This window comes from Indicator indicator, chromosome 2 (genome assembly GCF_027791375.1).
Source record: "Indicator indicator isolate 239-I01 chromosome 2, UM_Iind_1.1, whole genome shotgun sequence".
Taxonomy (NCBI): domain Eukaryota; kingdom Metazoa; phylum Chordata; class Aves; order Piciformes; family Indicatoridae; genus Indicator; species Indicator indicator.
In genome coordinates this window covers 56,671,916-56,695,330 of record NC_072011.1, presented here as the reverse complement: position 1 = coordinate 56,695,330, position 23,415 = coordinate 56,671,916, and the positions used below count along the sequence as shown (strand labels likewise).

At 40.0% G+C, this 23,415-nt stretch overlaps 1 protein-coding gene across 1 annotated transcript in view; it reads left to right on the top strand.

The window, feature by feature from the left end:
• The window catches only part of SUSD4 (sushi domain containing 4), an 83,617-nt gene that overhangs the window by 49,992 nt on the left and 10,210 nt on the right, over positions 1–23,415 (top strand). Inside the window, exons 3-5 of the mRNA XM_054397241.1 lie at positions 1,062–1,274; positions 10,295–10,474; positions 14,126–14,314. Of these exons, the coding sequence (XP_054253216.1) occupies positions 1,062–1,274; positions 10,295–10,474; positions 14,126–14,314 (582 nt within the window). The remainder of the gene's footprint in view (positions 1–1,061; positions 1,275–10,294; positions 10,475–14,125; positions 14,315–23,415) is intronic.

Genomic DNA, 23,415 nt, shown 5'->3' with positions numbered 1-23,415 from the left:
TTAAATGGAAAAACTAATTGGTGAAGCTACAGAAAACTACAAACTACAAAGCATAGTGGAAAAGAACATCCTAAAGCATACAGAACCCCCTCACAGAATTCCCAAAAGCTTCCCAGTCCTCCCTTCCTCTCACCTGAGGGTAAACCCAATCCCTCAGGGCTCTTCCTTCCCCCCCCCTCCTACTGCTAGGCAAGTCTCAGGCTGGCCAGGTCTGAGACTGCCCCCCCCCCTCCTCCATTCTCCTCCTGGCATTAGGCCTAGACAGGCCTAAGAGGCCTTGAGGATACTCCCCCGGCATTACCCGATAAGAGAGGACATCTCCCAGGGGAGCAGAGGGAAGAAAGAGGAAGAGAATGACTTTGCAGATGGCCTTATAGGGTGCAGGATTTATGGGTAGAAATACGCCATTTCCTGTGTCCACCCCTCTGGGTGGGCACCCAGGACACCAGAGGTGTATCTCATGCAGCAGTGGCAGGGGCCACCCAGCCTAAACTGCCACAACAGTGTCCCTTTTCCCTGTGGTACAGATCCCTCCCAGCTTGAAATCTCCTGGCACCTAATAGAACTGCAGAATCTCATCTTCTGGTTTAGTTATTTTGTCTTTGTATGGCAGATAGGTTTCATACCCTTTTCTTTATTTCCTCTTCCTCTCTGCTTCTCACACATTATTATTTTTTCCAGTGACTGCAGCAGACCTCCAAAATCCCATAGTCCCCAAGAGTAATTACAGATACATTACTGCACAATCCCCACTGGTAGGTTGGGTCAAGTGCTTTATTTTTATCCAGGTCAGCTGCTGAGGAGTATGGTTGACTTCCTCAGCAGCTGCACAACAAGATCAGAGTATTTCTGTCACCTGAGTATTTCTGCTGTAGCTGAATGTTAGTCCTGTCCCATCTCTGGCATACCTGGTACCCAAGTAGGGTTGCTCGTGGTACATTAATGGAAGGTAAGAGGCCCCCTGAAGATTAAACAACAAATGGGAAAACCTCAAAAAAGCACAAATGCAGCTGCATGAGGAGTAAGTGAACAAAGTTTGATTGTATCTTTGTTTGATATAGGGTTTGATGACTTACATGCTTGTGCTGATCCTGGAGCTCCTGAACATGGATACAAGACGCCCAGTGCAGGTGTTTTCTTTGAAAGTGTGGTAGTCCGGTTTCATTGCCAAGAAGGATACAGGCTTAATGGTACTTCAAAAAAACTTTGTGTGAGACACTTTAATGGCTCTCTGAGCTGGAAACCAAGTGATAAACCTGTGTGCCTACAAGAAGGTAAGTCAGTTTTCTTAAAGCACTTCACCAGTGTCGGTTTTTCTCACTTGTCCATGTACCACATCTGTGTTTCTCAGCACAAAACACAAAAGACTGGAGTCCATTTCACTCTGTCTTTTTTGACACATGCTTTAGTTTCCCGTCCATCCCATCCATAATTCCCATTTGTCAGTTAAATTTACACTGTGAGAGGTTGTGTATATGCATGGATGCTTGTGTTGGAAGGGACATAAATCTGAAAAAAAATATACATAAATTATATATATACATAAATTATATATATACATAAATTATATACATAAATATATTTAATTATATATATACATAAATTATATACATAAATATATTTCTCCTTTTAACTAGTTACAAATTGATGGAGAGAGAAAAAAAACCCAACTTATAGTATATGTAAACTATTTGTAACTATGTATTCAAATTGCCTCCTTAATACTCCTTTCTACAGTATTTTACTAGGAAAATATAAGGAATTTCCAATGCTTCTTCTTCTGTTAATCAGTAGTTTTAAATAATTATATTTGATGACGTGTGCATGGTTCAAGTAGGAAAATCAAATATGCATGGACTGCATGAGTTTAAAGCCACAGCAGAAGTTTGCTTTGAGATAATTCAGTCTATAATGGCATAAATCAGTTTCTATTATATTGCATTTTTTAAATTGTATTTGGTTTTAAATAATTAGGATATTAAATTGCTCTCATCTTCTAGGAGTTAGATAGAGGCAGGATTAATCTGAATATCATAGAATCAGACAGAATCACAGAATGGTGTGTGTTGGAAGGGACCTCTGGAGATCACCCAGTTCAACCCCCCTGCTAGATTGCACCTAGATCAGATTGCATATACCATAAGTGCAAATTTTGGTCAGAATACATTCAGGCAGCACGATTTATTTCATCAAGCATACTAAAGACGTCCCTTGTTTTTGTGTTAATTCATTTTTGGTCAACAGAGCTGTCAAAATCAACAGACATGAAAGGTGTTAGCCAAACCAAGCATGTACATTTTAGTCTTGTCACTTCTCCACTGAAGTCATTCACCACTTCATTATTGTCTTCAAGGTAGAGCAATATAAATTCTTTCAAGACACCTTCCATCATTTAAAATCAGATAAATATATGATCTTCATTCAAAAGTAGCTGAAGACTTATGTGGGTCTTAACCACTTGGCACATAGGCTCATGCATCACTCAGCATGTGTAAAAACTACAGATACTTGTTTGAGCTGACGAGTGGGTGGGCATTAGAATCCTGTGCCAAGACAGCAGGGCATGAAGTTAGATGTCACAACAAGAGCAAGCAAGGACTGGGAGGACCACACTCAGGACATACATGTGAGGGAACAACCCTAAACAGTGGTCTGTGTAAAAGCGTTGCGTGGGATACTGGAGAGAGTAGCCAGAAACAACTGGAAACTAGTCCATAGTCTTCTAGGTAGCTGCCCTGTTGGCAGGAGAGGTCTTTGTAAAATACGGACTCCTGGACATGTGAGGCCACAGGCTACAGAGCTGCAAGGGGCCCAGTTGTGAGCTGTCTCATGGTATGCATTGAAATGACAGCTGATGTGTACAATGTAAGGGCAATGGGGCCCAATAACACCTGGTCATAATTGTGGCATGGGTCTGCCTCAAAGAAACAACCTGATGCCTTTAAAAATAAAGTATGTTTGCAAATCATGCCCTCTCCTGTTACAGCCACCTTTCATAAATGCCCCCGTCTCTCATCTCATGGTTATTTAAGAGAAAAACACTTGTAGAATGACAGCACCTTTGTCTAACCTGGGCATTTGACCTGCAAGAAAAAGCTATAATGCTTGGGAAAACTGTTTTCTTGATGTCTTGGTTTGAGCTGAAACGGCTCGGGATTGAGGACAGAATGCATTTTACCCCAAAGGGGTAAGTAAAAACACTTGCACAGAATTGGAGGTTAAATAGAAATTCTATTTACAAAAGCAAACAAAATACAAAAGGCACCAAAGTAAAAGGATATAGGTACATTCAGAATCGGCCCTGCTCAGCCTTCCCCAAGCTAGGCTCCAATTAGGCCTCAGCTAAGCCTCTGCTAGGTCTCGATTAAGCCCTGAGATAGGTCTCAATGACACAGCAAAGAATATTCTCCAGCCAGCCAAACCTCCCCCACACTGCAGGCAAAAGCAAAAGCCACAAGTCTGGAGAGAGAGAGAGAGAGCTGGAATGGACTGCCCAGGGAGGTGGTGGAATTGCCATCACTGGAGGTCTCTTAGAAAAGATTGGATGTGGCACTTGGTGGCAGGGTTTAGCTGATGTCGTGGTGTTAGGTCATAGGCTGGACTTGATGATCTCAGAGGCCTTTTCCAGCCTCATTAATTCCATGGTTCTGTGTGTGAGAGAGAGAGCTGACCAGAAAGTCTGCTCCTTATATAGGGAGATACAGGAAAAGGGAATAGAATAAACAAATTACCTGTGTGTGCCTCCCTCTTGGGATTTTCTAGTCCCCTGGAGGACTTTTATCTCTGAGGTTTTACATTTAATCCTTAACCTACAACACTTAACTTCTACAGGTAGCTTCTAGGAATTTTGATAAGCATCTTTGAAACAGTGCCTGTATCATCCACTGCAGCTGTCAAAATTAGCATTGCCATATTTTGCTGAATATTACAAACCTCTTCCCAGGCCCCCCAGTCCAGTGGAAATCTGTGGAGGCAGTAACCAGTAGGTCACAATGCCATCAACAGCCAACCTGCTGCTGATGTCAGTGTCATCAATTCTCAAGCCAGGTGTTTTCAAAAGAGAAAGAAATGGGAAGATGAGAATGAGATGGATGGTGTGATAACAGTGGCTTAAGAGATAATCATTACTTTACAGCACAGAACACTTAAAAAGGATTGCTAGCCAATGCTCTGATCAAGCAAAGCACTTAAGCTCCAGCATAACTGTAATTATGTGATTAGTCTTGTTAAAGTTCTGTGCTCAAAATTAGGCATACACCAAAATATGCTTTTTATTATTAGGACTGAAGAGTAGGACTCTGATTTAATGAAGCAAGTGCTTAAGTCTTTTCCTGACTAACTGTGTAATAATACCTCAGGTATTATTAAAACCCTCCTAGGGTTTACCAATGGGAAGCAAAAAAAAAAAAAAAAAATAGATGACAGAACCTTCTTTCCAACATACAATACAACCACTGATCCAGAAGAAATAGGAACCAAAGGTTCAATGGCAATCCATGAGAACTAAGTATTTGTCTATGTGCTTTTTAGAGACACCATTTTGTGTATTGGGAGAAGAATCATAGAATCACAGAATGGTTTGGCTTGGAAAGATCATCTAGTCTCACCCACCCCTGCTTTGGCCAGGGACAGTTTTCACTAGATCAGGTTGCTCAAGGCCCTGTCCAACTTGGCCTTGAACACCTCCGAGGAGGGGGTATCCACAACCTCCCTGAGCAACCTGTTCCAGTGTCTCAGGACCCTTACTGTAAAGAATTTTTTCCTGATAGTCAGTCTAAATCTGCCCTCTTCCAGCTTCCATCCATTCCCTTCACCCTATCACCACAAGCCCTTGTAAAACTTCCCTCCCCAGCTTTCCTGCAGGTCCCCTTCAGGTACTGGAAGGCTGCTATAAAGTCTTGCTGGAGTCTTCTCTTCTCCAGGCTGAACAGCCCCAACTTTTGCACCTCCCATAGGGGAGGTGCTCCAGTCCTCTGATCATCTTTGTGACCTTCATGAGAGAGCAACGTGACAGGGAGGTGGGCTGTATAGGAACCTGGCACATCTGGAGAACAGTTAAGGAGGAATTATAACAGAATTTGCCATTCTCAGCTGTCTAATGGCATACATAAAAGTCCTCGTTGCAGAAATTCTGTAATGATATATAAAAAGACATTTTAAATTTGTGGCAACTACTGGAGAAGTGCCAAGTTGTGTTTAACCATCCATCGTTAGCCATCACACAGCCAAATAAACTTTATATTGCATTTAGCCATTTAAGGCAGGGGCAGACTGCCAAGTGTGCTATGTATGCTGTACACACCTCTCATCCCAGGCTGTGCAGATGTCAGGTATAGCCAGCCTGAATAGTAAAAACACTCAGCACTTTGAAGTTCATTTTAAGTTAATCTCAGGAGCTTGGATTCAACTAAGGATGATGAAATACAATTTTATCTCTGTGTGTTATGCATGTTTAATTGTCATTATGTGTTTACTAGAATGATCTCTAATCACAAACGAATGCTATTTACCTAAGGAAGTAAAGCAACCTGTTTCAGAACGTAATTGATTTTAAAACTAATACATGTGCCTGGAGCTCTTCATCCAATCAATTTGATTTTATAGGTCTGTCATTTCTTGTTAAGAGGCAGGAGGTTTTAAGTGTCAGTATGAGAGCAAAGTTGCATGACTAGGTGCCCAATGAATGCCCTGTCAAAAATCTGTGTGCTTAGAGTTACAGTCTCGTGTTGATCTACAGCATGTTGTGACTGGAACTTACATCAATTTTAACAGTTATGCATATAAATACCAAAGCTCTAAGGCTGAATCTTGTATTTACTCTTGAAGAGCAATATGTCATGTTGTTCACACTTTAATCTAATCTTCTCCCACTGTGATAATGTGGCTGCTGAGTCTGTTGCCCTAGTTGGAACAAATGCTACCTCTTTCCTATGAGATTGAATCTAAATTTACAGTCTGCATGGAGATGGCAACCAAGTGAAGAACCGTGCCCTTTTCTCCCAGTGCTTCTACAGACAGACAACTTCATGATGTCTTTAGTGCCTCGTTCTGCCACTGACAGGGATGATGAACCTGCAGTGAAAGTAGTGGACTAGTACAAAGTTTGGCTACAAGTTTCCTGTAGGACATTTAGCCCTCATTTCTCTTTGCCTTTGTCCCTGGATCTGAGATGACTGAGGTATTTTTATTTCTTCATCTTTTATCTCTCCTGCCCATTGCTGATTCTTAAGCCTGGTTACAAGCACATCATCCATGATGTTTTTAACCTGCGCTCAGCATGATGGCCACAGCTGTTGAGTGATGTCTTTGTGAACTGTTATAATACAATCAAAGACAATAAAGAAAATGTTATTTAATATGCACTGAAATAGTGCTTGCCATTCACAGAACTATCCTACTAACACAGTGCTATGGATTTAGCTCTAGTAAAAGAAACCAGACAATACTGATCTTAAATGTTTGCTTTTAAGAGGGCAAGGTCCAGGTGAGCTGCCCTTTCATTTAACCCATTCTTCATGATGTTCTTTTCATGTTTCCTTGCTGTTCCTCTCTGTTCCAGCCTGCCAGTGTTGTGGGTAGATGTGGTTGAGGCAAATTCAACAGTTTGCTACACAGTAAGATACATAAAAGCACTGGACCTCTGCACTTGAGTTTACATACAGATCAGCAAACAAACCTGACAGAGCCCGGGCCAGGGCACTGCTCTGCAGCTGCCCATATTGTTACAGTGTTAGAAAGGTCCCTCACAGTTTTGACCAATGTCAAGTAGTGATCCCCAAGCAATTCCTACAAGCACCTTCCACGTTAGTGTGGACCAGGGACAATTTTTGGAGGATAAAAGTTCCCCTGCCTAGACGTCAGACATGACAAGGCAGCTGCTACCCATGGCTGGTGTAGCTATGCCCATAGTGTCCAGGTCATGCCTTCCTTCTGAATTGCTTTTATTATCCAGGTACTCTTGTGAGGAAAGACAGTGGTCCTCCTTCCCTATGGGCTGGAAAAACAAGTTTTGAGAGAAGGTGTGTACTTTGCCCATAAAGCCCTATAACTACAGTGCTTAACAAATTTTCAGATCAGTCTTCTTGTGATAGGGAACACCCCTGGTTTGCTAAAGCCAAGAGCTCCTAATATACAGAATCATAGAATCATAGAATCAACCAGGTTGGAAGAGACCTCCAAGATCATCTAGTCCAACCAATCACCCAGCCCTAAGCAGTCAACTAGACCATGGCACTAAGTGCCTCATCCAGTCTCCTCTTGAAGCTGCATCGTCATGAGTTAGGTCAGAATCATAAAATCATTAAGGCTGGAAAAGACTTTAAGATCATTGAATCCAAGCATACCCAACTACCATGACCACTAAACCATGTCCTGAAGCACCACATCTACACACTTCTTGGGCACCTCCAGGGATGGTGACTCCACCACCTCCCTGGGCAGCCTGTTCCAATGCCTGATCACTCTTTTCAGTGTTATCCAACCTAAGCTTCCCTGGGCAAAGCCTGAGGCCATTACTTCTTGTCCTGTCATTGGTTACTTGAGGGAAGAGGCCAACATCTTCTTTCAGGTAGTTGCAGAGAGCAAGAGTTATAGAGGTCAAGATGAGCCCTTGCACCTGGCAGGCTGTTGGGCCTGCTGGCTGCACCCCATCTCTTTGTGTCTTTGCAAGATAAGAAATGTATTCCTAATAAGAACATTCTTTTGGCTGACCCATTTTAATACTCACATGGTGGACATAAGGAGATCACATAAAACTGCCAGGAAAGAGTGTAAGTTATACCCAGTGCTGTTCAGTGCTGGTTAAAGATCCTGTATTCCCTTAAATGGTTTAGCATCTACCATGGATTTGCTGCAAAATACTTAGAATAAAGCAGTTTATTTTCTAGGACAGGACATTTTAAATCCAGTCACTTACTCACAGCTTTTCCAAGTAGAATTCATGCCAGCTAATCCAGTTGTCTGCAGTAAGGTGGCTGCTGCAATTTATGCCTAAGTGCTAAACAATACAAATTCAGCCAGTGGGGAAGTGTTTCCTTGCAAGGCATCAGGAAAAAGAGATGTAATATTGTGCTCTATTGGTCTCACATTTATCTGGGGCTTGTAATAGACCCTGTTATCAAAGTCAGCTAGGATGTCTCAGGCAAAGGATGATACAGTGAGCAACTTATCACTGTTCTCTGCCACCATCTAGACGATTAAAACGATTCGATCTGTAGCTATTACTTGGAATAAGGGGGGTGAAGTTGCTGTAATAGGTCATTGTTACAGAATCAATTTCCCTTGCTTTGAATGCGAAATCTCAACTTTCACTGCTGTGTATGTGCATACACCTCTTTCATTTGTATAGCAACAGAAAGCTGTTATGCCAAGAGAGTGAGCTGTTCATTGACATTATCTTCTGGCATCCATCTCTGATCTCCTCGTGCACGGCCCCGGAGCAGGATCCCCATCTATCTCATCCCATCCTCCAGGATGCCCAGAGCAATCTCTTCATGACAACATTCAAGGCTTAACATCAGACATTTCTTATGGGGTATCCTCTCCTGACTCCTCTGCTGATTAACTTGCCAAAGAGAGAAAACTGCAGTCTTTGAAGGTGATGTCTGCAGCCTCAGCCCAGTGCATTTTACAACCTTCTGTTGGAGTACACATCCTCTCAGTCTTGGGCAATTATAAATGAATACATTCTGGTAGAATGTCTTGCTGCAGGTTCTGAGTGCCTGTCAGTGCCTGACTAAAAATGTCTTCAGAACCCATACTAGAAGTATCAATCCCAATTACCATGTCTTTTAGAAAACATCTCTATAATAGGAAGGTACAAAGGGAAAAATGTTTTAACTGGGGAAGCAACACTCTTCATATTAATAAGATTTAGTGATGGAGTCTTGGAATAATAGATCCTCTAGCCTGCCTAAATAAATAAATACGTTATGAAATGCACTTGCTGTTAGTAGTTTGCGTGTGCTATGCCGAATGATAGTTTATCTTCCTCCTAGTTGTACTTTTATGCAAACAAGCCAGCTGTTGCTACCACTTTACTCTGTGCATGCTGTCAGCTAATTGCTAAATACAAATTCAGAGATGCTTCTTCCTCTTTAGAGACAATTACCCATGAAAATGGCAGAAATCTCAAGGGAATTCTGAAGCTTCTTTTTTGAAAAATATTGCATTTTAAAATGCAGATAACTGTCTCTTGTGTTGGAAAAATACCCAGCAAATGGCATAAAACAGGCTTACATTTTATTATCATCTCTGTCATGGATTGACTGCTGGCAGACAAAGAGATATTTTTTATTGTATTTTCCCAATATTTAATCTTTTCCTCTCTTCTTTTTAATTTCACTTTGCATTATGAGGAGAATGAACTTTGAGTCACCTGAACTATTCCTTCATATATTCTTGGCTGGTCTCTTAATTATTCAGTATTAGCAGAGGGATTTTTACCCTGCCTCACCCTTTCCTCCTACTTTCCACATCTTTCATTTTTCAGTCTTCTGGGGGTTGTTTTATATTTTGGTGTCTTTGGCACTGGTTTATACAGTGAAATAGAAGACTTTCTAATACATCTATCACAGTCAGGTAACAGAGCCTATGCTTGTATATCACCAGACGTTTGCAGCCATTTCCCCTGCTGAGAGTCTTCTACAAGCACTCAGGCCTTAAAAATCACACCCTCTAAAGCCATATGGATTCAGACACATAATTTTCTCTGATTTAAAACAGAATCAACAAGATTAAAGTGAAGAAATTCTCAATTAAAGCAAAGACATTATCATTACAAACTCTGTGGAAAAGAGCTGGATAAACCCTTGCAAATACATCTGATTTTCATCTGTCTCTCTGCTAAAACTGCAGGCTTTTTAATGTGTTCCTCATGTCATATCTGTACTTTATCTTTTCTTTTGTCCTGTCCTTAGTGCTGTCAAAGAGTCTGCCTTCAGATGGGACTTTGGGATAGTCAGACTGTGTGGTGTAATTTGAATGGAAGGACAAAATTAAACCCGGTCTTCCTAAACACCCTTAGTTTTGTTTGTTTATAAAACTGGGGGGATGATCCATGATTGTAGAACATCAGCTTCTATTAAAGTGCTGTAAACTTTGTTTGATGGTTAGCTAGAGGAAGGACATACTTGCTGAAATGCATGTATTTTCCAAATGGTTTAAGGAGAGCACGTACATTACCTGATAATTTTTGCTTAAGAGCTTGATTATTGAATAGTTAGCCATGTTTTGGGGGTTTGTTTTTGTTTTTTTAAATTAAGTTACTATTTTTTGTTTGTTTGTTTTCATGAAGTCACAGATTGCCTTGTTCCACATGTTGAAGATGCAGAGATTCATAACAAGACATACAGGACTGGCGATAAGTTAATAATCAGCTGTCATGAAGGATTCCAGATCCGTTACCCTGACTTAGACAACATGGTTTCAATATGTCAAGACGATGGAACATGGGATAATCTGCCCATTTGTCAAGGTTTAGTACACCAGCACGTCCTGTTTTTATAGCTCATGCACCTTGTGGTAGTTTGCCAATCTTTTTCCACCGTTGTGAGAATGTTAGTGATCTGTACAGTATTTGAATAGTGCTGCTGTTAAGATTGTCTTTGATTTCTCTTCCCAGTTGCTCACTGCAGGAAAGAAGATCCCACTTTCTGAACCTACCCATGCTTAAAATGTTACTTTAAATATTGAATATTGCTTTTTTGTTTGCTAGGCTAAAATCTGACACAGATGAATTAAATTTTTCCAAAAAAATCAGGGTTAAATCAGTCAGAAGTTCAGCAAAAGATCTGATGAGCAACTGGCAGCAGTTAATTTCTGGAAGGGTTTAAACTTCTAACTGTCATTTAACTTTCTTTGCCTTGTGCAGTGGGCAGGGGTAGAGCAGAGAAGCTAGTCTCTCAGAGTTTCCAGCAGAGCTGTTGATCAGGTTCACAGTCCATTAAACCCATAGTTATTGACTGAACATTCAGGGTGTGCACAGGAATGGTTTTAGCCAGAAAAGCCACTAGTTGTAGAACTAATAGTAGTAGCAGCATGGGATCCCAGTTTCACTCAGACTGTGAGGAATGACTGAGGGTAAGCTAGTTTAGTGAAGTGAAATTCAATTACCCTGGGGTGCTGTTATCTTTGAATTTCTAACGTGCCTGTGTTAGTACCATTGGATTGGTTTTAACCAGCTCATATCTAGGTAACAAGTTTGACCAGCTGAACAGCATCGTGAGATCTTAACTGTCTGTGCTAAGGAGAAGATTGGGTTAGTATCAACTTTCCTCAAATGCATCTGTCATGTCCTAAAGCTGAAAGTTCTCTGTAGGTACTTGACTACACTGTCAGCATTGGGGCAGGCAGGCAGGGGAGCTAGGACACTCTTGGGAGTGACAGTGACAGGGTGAGATGTGTAAGTCAGGGTGTTTCCACTGTACACTGATGAGATCAAGGGGCACCAGACCCAGAAATGGCTGGAACTTAGTTCATATGGGTCCTCATAGTTAAAACCCTCAGTCTGGGGCACACCAAACTGTCCCTCAAGGTCTTGTCTTAGAGTATGGTACAGACATGTAGAAATTTAGGCACGTTAGAAGGGTTAGCTCAGTGTTTTAGACACACACATTGTATCTGAGCAGGCTAAACAGAAGAGGGGAATTCTCAGAAACCCATAACAAAGTGGGCACTAGTTCTGGGGTGTTTTATCAGCAATGGCATCCTGTGTGGCAGTTTGAAGTATACAGCCCATTTTTGAGAGTGGGTGTACCTCAGAAGTAATTAGGGTATCACAGTGTGCATGGGGTTTGAAGGGACCCTCAAAGGTCATCCTGTCCAAACCCCCCCATGGCAAATGGGGAAATCTCCAACTAGAGCAGGTTGCTCAGGGCCCCATCAAGTTTGATCTTGGAAGCAGATTAAGACTTTTGCAGTTAGGTGAGATGAACACTTAAAAGATTAAATTGCAGGTACTGTATTTGCTAAAGATCCAGGTGGAAATTTTATGACAGCCAGTATTAACTGGGGAAGCAGAAGTACCCCAAGTACCCCTTGGCTTGTTACTTTCTTCTCTTGCTGTAGGAAACACAATCCTAACTAGGAAACGCAATCTACAGCTGCAGCTCTTTTTCCAAAAGAAAAGCAGTGCTAATAAAAGCTAAGAAATCAGTTGCACAAGAGCCAAGTGCTGCACCTATCACACAGGTAGAGAATAGGCAATTCAGATTCAAATATCTGCCACATTTTGCCCAATTCTTTAAACCTATTCCAAAATTTCCTTCAGAATTTTGTTTTTGCTGTATTAAGGACTAATAATGTCAAAGGCACTTGTCTACTTGCACTAGGTTGGCTGTCAGTTACATTTCTATGGCCCTTTGATTACAACAGGCAGGGGAGTCTCATGACACTAAGAAGCCTTTTTGTCTGTCAGGGCAGTGGGAAAGGACTGTGGAGCGTATAAGAATCCAACCTTGAACTATTTTTGCCATGAGATAATAATGATAACTACTGATCTCAAATTATCTGATTACTTAGCAAAAAAACATCAAAAAGTGAAGTTTTTGAGAAGCCTGAGATGTTTGGAGACCTAGGGATTTTCACAGATACTTGGCTGTCATGCAAATTCAAGTAAATTTTTGTCCTGCGTTATAAGGAACCCAATGAGCATTAAAAGTTTGAGCCAGCAGACAAAATTTTCCCTGATACTGTTCAGGGAAGTGTAAGCTTGGTCTTGCTCAGGACAGTCTGTGCTCTTTCTGTCCCACTGGAGGCTGCTTATTTTGTGCTGCTCAGTGTCTGCTTAGTTTGCAGGAACTGGTGTGTGGGGTATACACAACCAGGGGTACATGTCGTACCAGTAGATAGGATTCTTGGAGCTTTATTTGAGCAGGGAGATAACCAGTTAGGCAAACAGCTGTGAAAACCATTGCATTGACAGGAAGCACAGTGTGCTGTAAAAAGCTTTTTCTGTTGTTTTCTTTTGCTTTCATCCCTCTCCCCCAAAAGACCACTGCAAGGAAATAACCACCTGAAGAGCTGCAAGAGTTTTTCTTTTAGATGACAGTATCTTAGAAGAAGTTCTCAAACTGGTATTAGTTTCCCCCTTAGGCTTAAAATTACAAGACTTTTATGAACACCCTTCACAAATTCCTAGTAGTGGCAAGAGACCTATTTATGGATTGTCATGATGCAGCTCATATTAGACTCATAACTTTATAACATTATTTTTAATTCCCTGATACTAATCATCTTTCCTCCACATTACTGCAGATTTAAAAATCAACGGTATTATTACCCAGAGAGTCATTTCTAAAACCATGAGGATTTTTTTTTTCTCTAGTACCAACTCTTGCCTAGGTGCCAGCTCAAAACAGTCTTTCAATGTATATGAATGACATGTTATAGGGTCGTGTCATCTACTAAGTTCACTGCTCTTTTATGAACCAAACATGGCTGGTGACCATTTAGCTGTCACCACTCAGTACCTTCCATGGTACAAATCCTTCAGAAGTAATTCCAGACATAGAACACAGTCCCTTGACTACATTTACAATTTCAGGTGATAAAGGGAACCTTAACTTTTGGATAACCTAATCTGAAACCTTGTTCAGTGTTTATCGTGGGACTGCTTATAGGAAGTCATGTCCCTTTAGACTGTCTCAAACTGGAATTTCAAAATCATTACTTTTGTCTGCAAATCTTTTACAGTTATGTGCACTTGGTCACCAGAGCACTTTTAGTATTAAAGATGGCTTGTATGCCTGTCAATTTTAAGAATAAAACTCATGGTTTGTACAAATGATAATCTGTATTTATTGAAGATTCCACCTCCAAATAAATTGCCATCTGCTAAACCAGTCAATATTTGTGAAACAAGATACTGTCATTTTCAGTAAACCTTTCCTGCATTTGCTGAGAGCGAATCCCACGCTAGCAAAGCGTGTGGGCTAAACAATAACAGGGTTTGAAACAGGATAATGAGGCATTATGTGTCTGAGGGAGATCATGCAGACATGCCATTCATACTAGAGAAGATAAAATACATTGTACTCCTCGAGTTAGGAATGATAACTGAGATGTGTGAAGATGATCGAGATAAGCACTTCATAATAAAAGATACCTTCCTCTTCTTAATTTGCAGGTTGCCTGAGGCCATTGGTTCTTCCTCATAGTTACATTAACATATCTGAGTTCGAGTCCTCCTTCCCTGTAGGAACAGTGGTGTATTATCAATGCTTTCCTGGATATAAACTAGAAGGGGCAGAGTTCCTTGAGTGCATGTATAACCTTATCTGGTCAGATAGCCCACCTAGGTGCCTTGATGTGGAAGGTAAATGTCTCATTGTTTATTTATCTTTTAATGTTCCAAAATCAGCATGCTATATATGATTTTAACTCAGGGCCACAACCATGGTTCCACTATTTGCAATGTTTCTGCAGGCCACACAGAGCCTATCTGTGTGCAGCCTGCTGTGGTTCACCTCACCATTAGCTCTTGGTGTTCCCTAACTAATGTTTGCTCTCTCAACATCCAAAGTGCAAGTAGGGAAGACCTTAACAATGATTGCTTTGCCCTTAAAATGTAAATTCTATGCAGATTTTCCAATAAGAGTGCTGAGGAAGTTATGGAATTCATATTTGTGTGCTGATGGCCAGAGTTTCTATAGATATGGATAGCTTTCTATAGATAATGGATAGATTTCCATGATAAACTGAAAAATACTCCATAGAAACTCTTAGTTTGGGCTGTGTCAGCTGCAAACATTATTCAGTGCCACACAATGCTGCATGCTTGAATATTTGTTGTCTCTCGTAGTAGTTCACCTTAAAGAAAGATTTACCACTACAATGGGTGAGCTAATTTATTGATGAGGAACATAAAAACCATTCAGTGTGAAGCAGGTAAATCATACCAAGCTGAAGGGAATAATCTGTGACTGTAGCTGCAGTACTGGAATGGAGGATATTGTAGTACATTTATAGTTGCATCCCATGTATATAAAACAAAGAAACTGAGTGGATTGCTCTATGCACTGTCAAAACCTTATGAATTGCCTTCCTCCATCTTCATACTGCATCTTGGAAGTCATCAGAATCCAACTACGTTCCATTCCCTTAAAAGGAGTACATTTTTTGCTCTATTTCAAGCTTGTGAGGAAGCTATCTATCTGTCGAATTTATCTAAAAGCAATTATAGGAATTCACATGTGATACTTACGTCACTGAGCTAAATGCTAAGCATTCTGGAAGTGCAAAAATTTGCCAACAGCATCAACAAAGTGATATACTGCACAAAACTAAGAAAATTATCCTTATTTATAACTGACAATTTAGATTCTAAAATTAAAAAATGCCTTTGCAATTTTAGAATGACATAACAAGATGATTTTTTTCCCAGTTAACACGCATAAAAGATTAATCCCAAGCCAACTCTATTTAAGGCATTTTTGGAAGGGTTTTTTTTGTTGTTTATGGCATGGCAAGTACATTAAAAAATCAGGAGAGCTATGTTAGGATTAACCTAAACAGTATAACTGCTTTGATAAAAATAACAGTTCTCCATTTAGGAAGATAAAACCATTAACATACAGAACCCAAGCAGGAAAAACAGTGTTTTACCCTCACTTAACACAGGTGAGCATTCCAGCTCCTACCAAAATTCCCTCAAAACCCCATATGGTCATTGTGTATTGCCTGGATTACATAGTCATGGAGAGGCTCTTTTTTTTCTCCCCCCCCCTTGATAATTTAGAGCATGAGATAAGAACTGCTGCCCTGACACGTCAAATAGCACATCAAAATTTATCATCCCCAGTCAGCTATGAGGATCTGTGATCTACCAGATGCTGGGTCAAGGCCATCTAGGAGGCTTGAGTTTTGATTTAGGTACATCCACCCTTTTAATTGCTTTCATATTACTCTCCTTAAAGTGTTCCATGGTGACTTCATGTTGGTGGACATCCACAAATTGGTTGAGTGAACCAACGGAGACTGAAGTCTAAGACCATAACACTTGAAAGAGCAGATTCTCCTCAGCTTTGTGGCTGTCCCTGCTTCTGCTGGGGCAGGAGAGCGAGCAGCATCACTAAAAAGTCACTCCAACAACTCTGTTGTAGTGTTGCTTTAGCTGGTACTCAGTGAACTTCAAAATTAAATCCAGACAGGGTAAATCAACCTGAGATGTCCTTCATGGAAAGTGTTTGTTCAAGTGATTTATGCAAGGCATGTTAATCTCCAGGAATCTTGTTACAATCCACTACTCTTAATTAACAGACAAAACTCCCTCCCTGCATATTTTTTATTCTGCACCTTGCATACCAATGTCAAGCTCATTTTTCAGCGTTCCTTCTAGGTGTGAGGTATAATCTCACTAAGCAGTGTTTTTTTCACAGAGGAAATCTGTCAATAACAAACTCATTCCATTTATTTATTTCCATGATTAGTTCAAAATTTATTCTAATGACATTTCCTGCTCAGTATTTTATATGTGGTAATGATTAAAAGCAAATTATTTGTTAGGAAGCTATAATAAACCATTTCAGAGCTTTTATTCTTCAATAAACAATGCTGCTTACAGCTTTCCTGGTTTCGTATATGGTCCTGAAGCCTTCACAGAAGGAATTTCTTAAATGTGTGTGTGATCACAGAAATGAATCACATAATGCCAGGTTGGAAGGGACCCCAAGGATCATATGGTCCAACTGCTGCATGTCAATCTCATGAATTCTTCCCTCTTTGTTTGGCCAAATAAATTCTAAATGAAGGGTTTGTAGCTCCATTTAAATAACGAGTTACACTGGGGGCCACTCAGTTCCCACCATTACAGAATGCTTTGTGATGATCAGTCCAGTCTTATTCCCAACAGCCTCAAGCACAGAGCTTTAACCAGCTCTGGTGAGAGGCTAATTTTTGCTGATAGGGAAGAAGATTTTTATGACAATTATAATCACTCTTGCTGCTTTATCGCAGCACTGCATAAAAATTGTGTTATCTGGTACTGAACTGCAGCCAAAACTGCAGTTACACAGTGGCTTCTCAAAAACAGCTGTTTGCATCTGATCAGGAAAGTTGTTAGAGCTTGGACAAACGAGGGTGCTTCTAGCTCAGATAACTGAGTATTTACTTGTATGAGATCTTCTTAAACGCTTGTATCTTTGCCAAATTTAAAACATTTGGATTTATTTTTGAGTGTCTGCCTCAAGCTGAATCGCTTGGGAAGCTTCAGCTGAAACGGTTCAGCTATATCTGGGAATCATGTTAGAGGAAATTGTGTTGTTTTACCAGTGCTAGAAAATTTTACACTCACTTAGAGGACAAGAGGAAGCATCTTAACCCTGAATTTTCTTCTCCTTTGAGTCCTAAATTTGAATCTCTAACTTCCTTGATATCCTTGGGTTTTTCCCTAGTGGAATTCCATAATTATGCAAAAGCTTTAAACACTTTCTTTTGTACTGAAACTCACTAGATACTTCCAAGGATACATAAAGACTTAAGGAATTTTATTTTTATTAGTATTTATAATAATAATATGGGTTTTTTTAATTACTGGTTTGGGGTTAATCATCCATCTGTAGAAATTAATAGAAGTGAGTGATTGTGTTCTGTAAAATTAGATATGCAAATGATGGGTAGATGGGTAGAAACTCCTTAAAATGAAGATTACCACATGAGGGATAAACATTAAAAGTAAAATCAGATGGCTTCCAAGAAGACTGGAGGAGAACAAACACTTGAAAACCTACTGGTGTGGAACTCTGTGAAATGAAATGTATAGAACTAGGAAATGTTTATGGTATGATACTTTAAGGTGAATAGGGAGAAATTAAAAACAAACAAACAACAAAAAAGCCTGTACTTTGGGGATGTCATCTGCATATGATTACACACTTTGCCATCTGGACTTTCTGCTTTAATCTTTCATGTCCTTTTGGAAGACTTCCAAGAAGCTGTAAGGAATAACTCTTATAAAGGACTGGGGGGAAAGCAGGCAAAGAGAGGAATTTGATTATAGTGTTAATGCTCAAGTAAAAGCAGTTGTATGTATAGTGTAATTGGGAATTCCCAGTTTTGTGTTTAAGAGTAAAAGGGAAAGCAGGTTGATTGAATTTAGAAACAACAGACATGGTCCTCTTACCTAGAATATCTGTTTTCAGCATCAACCCAGCTGAACAGGAAAGCTGGTCCCTCAGGAAATCAGATATTTTGCAATATCAAAACCTAATTCTGCATGCCTCTAGCTGAGGTAAAGCTCAAGGTGAAGCTTGAAGGAATGTAAAATAGAAAATACTTCGAATTTTTGTAGGTAGACTCGAAATGAAGCAAACATGAGGAATAGACTTCAAAGGGGAGAATCAATGAGTAGAAGGGAGGAAAAACAGAAGAAAATTGAAAGCATTTCCAGACTCTGGTATATAAACCCACCTCATCGTGAGAATAGGTGAAAAAAGTAAAATACTAAGCAACCACCAATTAGCAAAAAGATCATGAAAATTATAGAAACTATTGAATAAAGATAGGAAAAGGGAGGAATTAAAAGAATTGCACAACAAAGCCAGAAGAAGTGCAAAAGGAACTCCCCAAAGAAAACCTACCTGGAGCATCAGGAAATTTCTAAGGAAAAAAGAAAAGGAGGTTATTATATGAAAATTAAAACCAGTGAAGTATGCTACAAATTTTTTAAAATAGTAAAATTCTGGAAAGACAGGCAAGAATACAGGACAGAGCTTGAAAATCATTCTCATAAACCTGAGAACAGCCCCTCAGGGTCTGGTAATTCTGATATAGAACCCAGAAAGTAAAGAGCATGAAAAAGCACTGGAGGAGAGTAATACTACACATGAAATGCCACAGATGCTTAGTATTTCCAAACAAAGCAGCTTTAACTTTCTAACTGACTTCACTTCTTCATTCTTATATAACAATTGCTAATGCCAGAGACACTGACTGACACTGAGACATTTGATAAACTATGTCCTTAAAACATTTTCAACTCCTGATGGAGCATAGAGCCATATAATGAAAGAAAAAAAAAAAAGATACAAGTCAGCCTGTAATCAGTTTATGTTCAGGTGTCAAAATAAAGTAAGCAGCCCTAAGCCTGAGATATTGTACACTGGTACAAATGGATTTCTCTCTGTGTGTCTTTGTTGACATTGAGAAGGCTTTACATAAATTCCAACATGACAGACTGATGTGTATCCTCAGGGAAGTCAATGTTGATGCAGCAGATCTCCAACAGATACAAATCCTGTAGAGGGAGCAAAGGGCAGCAATACAAGGTGGTTGTGAAACACTGTGGTATTAAGAAATTAAGAGAGGTAGACACCAGGATTCTGGTCTATGTTTACACCTACTCAGCTTGCAGGACGGGGAGAGAGTAAATGAAATACTGCTCAACTGTCAGAGAGGTCATCCGAGTTAACTGAGTTAAAAACACAAGACATATTGATAGCTTTGTTTTTAACAGCTCTGACTAGAGTGGCATTTCAGAATATATTCACTGCCTGCAGCGATACTTTCTGCAACTCAAGAACAACAGCCAGCAGTAAATACTCAAACTGCTGCAATCAACAATACTTTAAGCACCTTTACTTGGGCTGTTGCTCAAGTGACACCAGTAGCCTGATGACCAAAGGATGAAACAGGCTGACAGCACTTCACCCCAGAGGTGATTAAGTCATGGAAAGCAAGAGTGATTAAGAAGTTTAGAAGGATTATTTACTTTTTAAAAAGTCATTCAGTAATTCTATATGTCTCTGCACTGTACACAGTTAATTTATTCACCACTCAGGAGTGCAGAAATTATTATGTACCCTACCACCTTGTATGAGTGTGGCACTGAACACCTGAAGGAGCTGCTCATGGTGATTTGGAATATCTGGATTTTGTGCTGTTGGAGAACGCTGAAATTCATCTGTACACCTTTGTCCACACAGCTGAAGAGGCATGTAAAAGAACTGAATTCAGAAAGAGCACAGTGACATGAAATACTAGGCAGATAGATCATGTTCTTCCGTGGATATTCTGCTTAATAATCATCCAGCCTCTTAACTCCAGCAGGTGTATTGCAAAGTGAAACAGGAAAAAAAAAAAGGAAAAAAAAAAAGACCACATTCTTGAGACAGAATGATACCCAAAAGTTGCTTTCTACAGCTCTTGTTACGAGGGATAGGGGATTTAGAGAACACTCTCCAAGCTGAAGACACTGTTTGAAGAAGATAAATACTATTGTATTTCTAAGAGCCTGCTCCTTCCTTACATTGCAGAAATCTTCTTTGATCTTGGCTGTGATTGAAATAGATGCCTGATCCACTGTTCATAATTTTTCAAGAAAGCAACAGAACAACAACTTGTAATCTGTTTCTTTTATGTCTTCTGTTTCTGCTTGACGCACAGGACTGTCACAGTAAATCATTGTTTTACACCTGCTCTATCACCTGGGTCTCTTTCAGAAACTCCTTAGTGTTTCCAGGCATCCCAGCTTCTTTATGAAGCTGTAATTCCTGCTCTGAAGTTCTATGTTATCTGGCAGATGCATGCAGTGTTTTATCCAGGGTGATTTAAATATGCCAAGGATTAGGTGGAGGAAAGCAGACAAAATTTCTCTCCAAAGGCTGTCTTATAATATTAATCTTTAGCTTTACCTGGCAAGGGCTCCTCAAAAAGGAAAAGCACACTACTTTGTCTACCTTGAAATCAGATATCTCTGTGCTTTATGGACATGCTCATTGAATTTGGCTACACAGCACAATCACAGAACATCCAGAAATGGAGGGAACTGTAGGTACAGACTCTATGCATGAGGAAGTTTACTCACTGTGTAGGTTTGTTCCCTGCCAAGGATAAACCCCAATATTTAAAGGGTGGCAGTTTCACCAGTTAGGCAGGCACCTGGTAACTACACATAAATAACCAATGCTCTTCCACACTTTCCTGGTCTTGTAAGCCAATTTGTGGTATGATAGTGCTAAGATCATGTGCTGGCCTTCCTCAGCTCCAGTGGGAATGGGACCTTCTGCTTTTCCTTTTCCCAGATAGCACAGCTCAACTTCCTCAGCGTTCACCTAGGCCCTTGTCTATTCCAGCATTCCTTCTCTCCCATCAACCCCTGATGGCTGGTGTAGTTGAAACCTTGCCTATAAACAAAGAGGGAAAAGCTATTAAAGAGAGGAGGATGGAAATAACATAAAAGCATTGATATGTCCAGCTCACAGTGAGCATTGCCTTCTTCAGGCATCCCTGTCAAGTGCTTTATCATATCTGTTTTTCTCCATCAGCTCCTCCACCTCCATTCTACTTCTATGCACTTTGACGTTTTCCAGGTCTGGGGTTATCCTGTGACATCTGTCAAATACCCAAGCCTTGACTTATTTTGAACCTCTGATTCCTTCCTGCTTGGTGTCTCTGCAGTCCTCAGCATCTGCTTCTAAAAGTCCTGAAAAGACCATTACTTGATCATAAAGTCAACCACTCACAAGAAACAGAAGAAGCAAAATTAGAAGGAAGTAATGAAGAAAGCTAAAATGACCTACCTGAAATGAAACCACAGTGCTCCAAGCACTCCCATGTGAATAATGATTATAAATACCTCTTTAAAGAGAATCATGGGCCTCTTGCTAAAAGAACTCCTAGCTCTCTATTGCTGCAAACTCACTGTCAAGTTCTTGCAGTTTAAATGAAAATCCAATTTGAAGTTACAATTTATAGGAGAAAGGTCACTCAGGGTTTGTTTCATCCCATATCTGTTGTGAAACTAAAGACCTTGGCATTAAGATCAATGTTTCACAGGTTGCTGTGCTGGTAACAGCAGGGTTGTTGAGGATGAGTATGAATGTGGTGTGATGCTCCTGTAGGAGCTCAGCAGACTGGAACTCCAAAACAAGCTCTGTAATTAGTAACTCCAGTAACAGGGAAGCTCTGTGCACAAGTAGTGATTGTAAATCACCTTCTGTTTCCATTTTGGAATCAGCTAATGTTAAACTATTACTAAAACAGGCTTGAAACTAGTTTCATACTGTTTCGTTCAGGCTCAAACAGCTGGTGTCAGTGATAGCAATTTTCATCAGGGCAGTGTTTGTCAAAGGTAGACCAGAAAAGTAGCTTTTCATTAAAAACTTAATTTTTCATTCATTTCACACATCATAGGAGGTGAAAAGTACTTCTCACTGTGTGCACATGGAAAGGCTTACCTTGCTATAGTAGCTGATACAGAATTACCCACAGGTGATTGTTTTGGGGTAGAGCAAAGAGCAGGGAGGTGTGAGATCTGCAGTGTATGTTCCTAGCTGCATGAGGATTGACTTGCTGAATGGTCCAGAAGAAGTTGGTTAACTGTTGGCTGCCTTGAGAAGAAAAATTGTAAGTGGCAGTGTGAAGGCTAAGTAACTGAGAAAGGGTAAGATTCAAAAGAATTTGGAGATTATTGGCTAAGAAATCAATATTTTTAGTAATTCTTGCTGTAGCCTTTGAAGAAATAAATTTGCTGGCAACTTCAGAGTTCAAACTAAGCATCTTGTAACTTCATTAAGTTATGTCTATTTTCAGGCTTAATAGGAATTACTAGTGCTCAAAGAGTTATTTCCACTAAACTCTCTATTCTGGTATTACTATTGATGCTGTTGTTTTGCTGTGGGAATGTGTAATCAGAAAAGTTCCTCAAAGCATGCCTTCACTTTTAAAACACACATTCAGTGGCCTCAAAGACTTTCTTGCTTGTTTCAGTGCAGTTATACCATGCACTAAGACTTTCTTCGCAATACCTGCACCATCTGTTATAGGAAAGTATTGTTAGGATATTGTTAAGCTGATAGTCAGGATAAATCAAAAGTTACTCTAGTAACTTTTCCTCTTCTGCTCACATTTGTGAAGGGTGTCATTAGGATGAAATTCTCATTAAGCAGCTGTTCCAGATGGAGATGTTTTAACAGGACTTATTTTAAAGCAAATCGGTTTGATACCTCCTTCCTTTTACAAACTTCTAACTCCTTCTTCAAGGTGGATATGAGTGGTTGAGTCCAACAGTTGTTTTTTTCCTATCCTATTTGCAGTACTGAAAACTTAATGACAATTTTTGTTTTGCAATTTTAGAATTAAAATGCTTTTTGACGTTACTATAAAGTGAAATCTAAGTATAGAGTAGAAAATTATATTATATATTTATATATATAAATATTTGAAGTGTAGAAGTAATTTCCTTAATTTCCTATGCCTCTTCTTCTTCCTTTGGGATCTCTGTAGCCAAGCATGTGTTTGTATGAAGGCAATATACTGAGGTTCCAGAAGCCAGGCAGTAAAGACCCAGGTTAGGACCAGGCCACCCTAGATGGAGAGAGTCAGATCTGCTGGGATGTGTACTGCTGCAGTCTTATGGAGTGAATCATGGCTCACATTTAACGTTTGGTTGGAATGCAGTAGCCAGAGACAGGTGTCCAG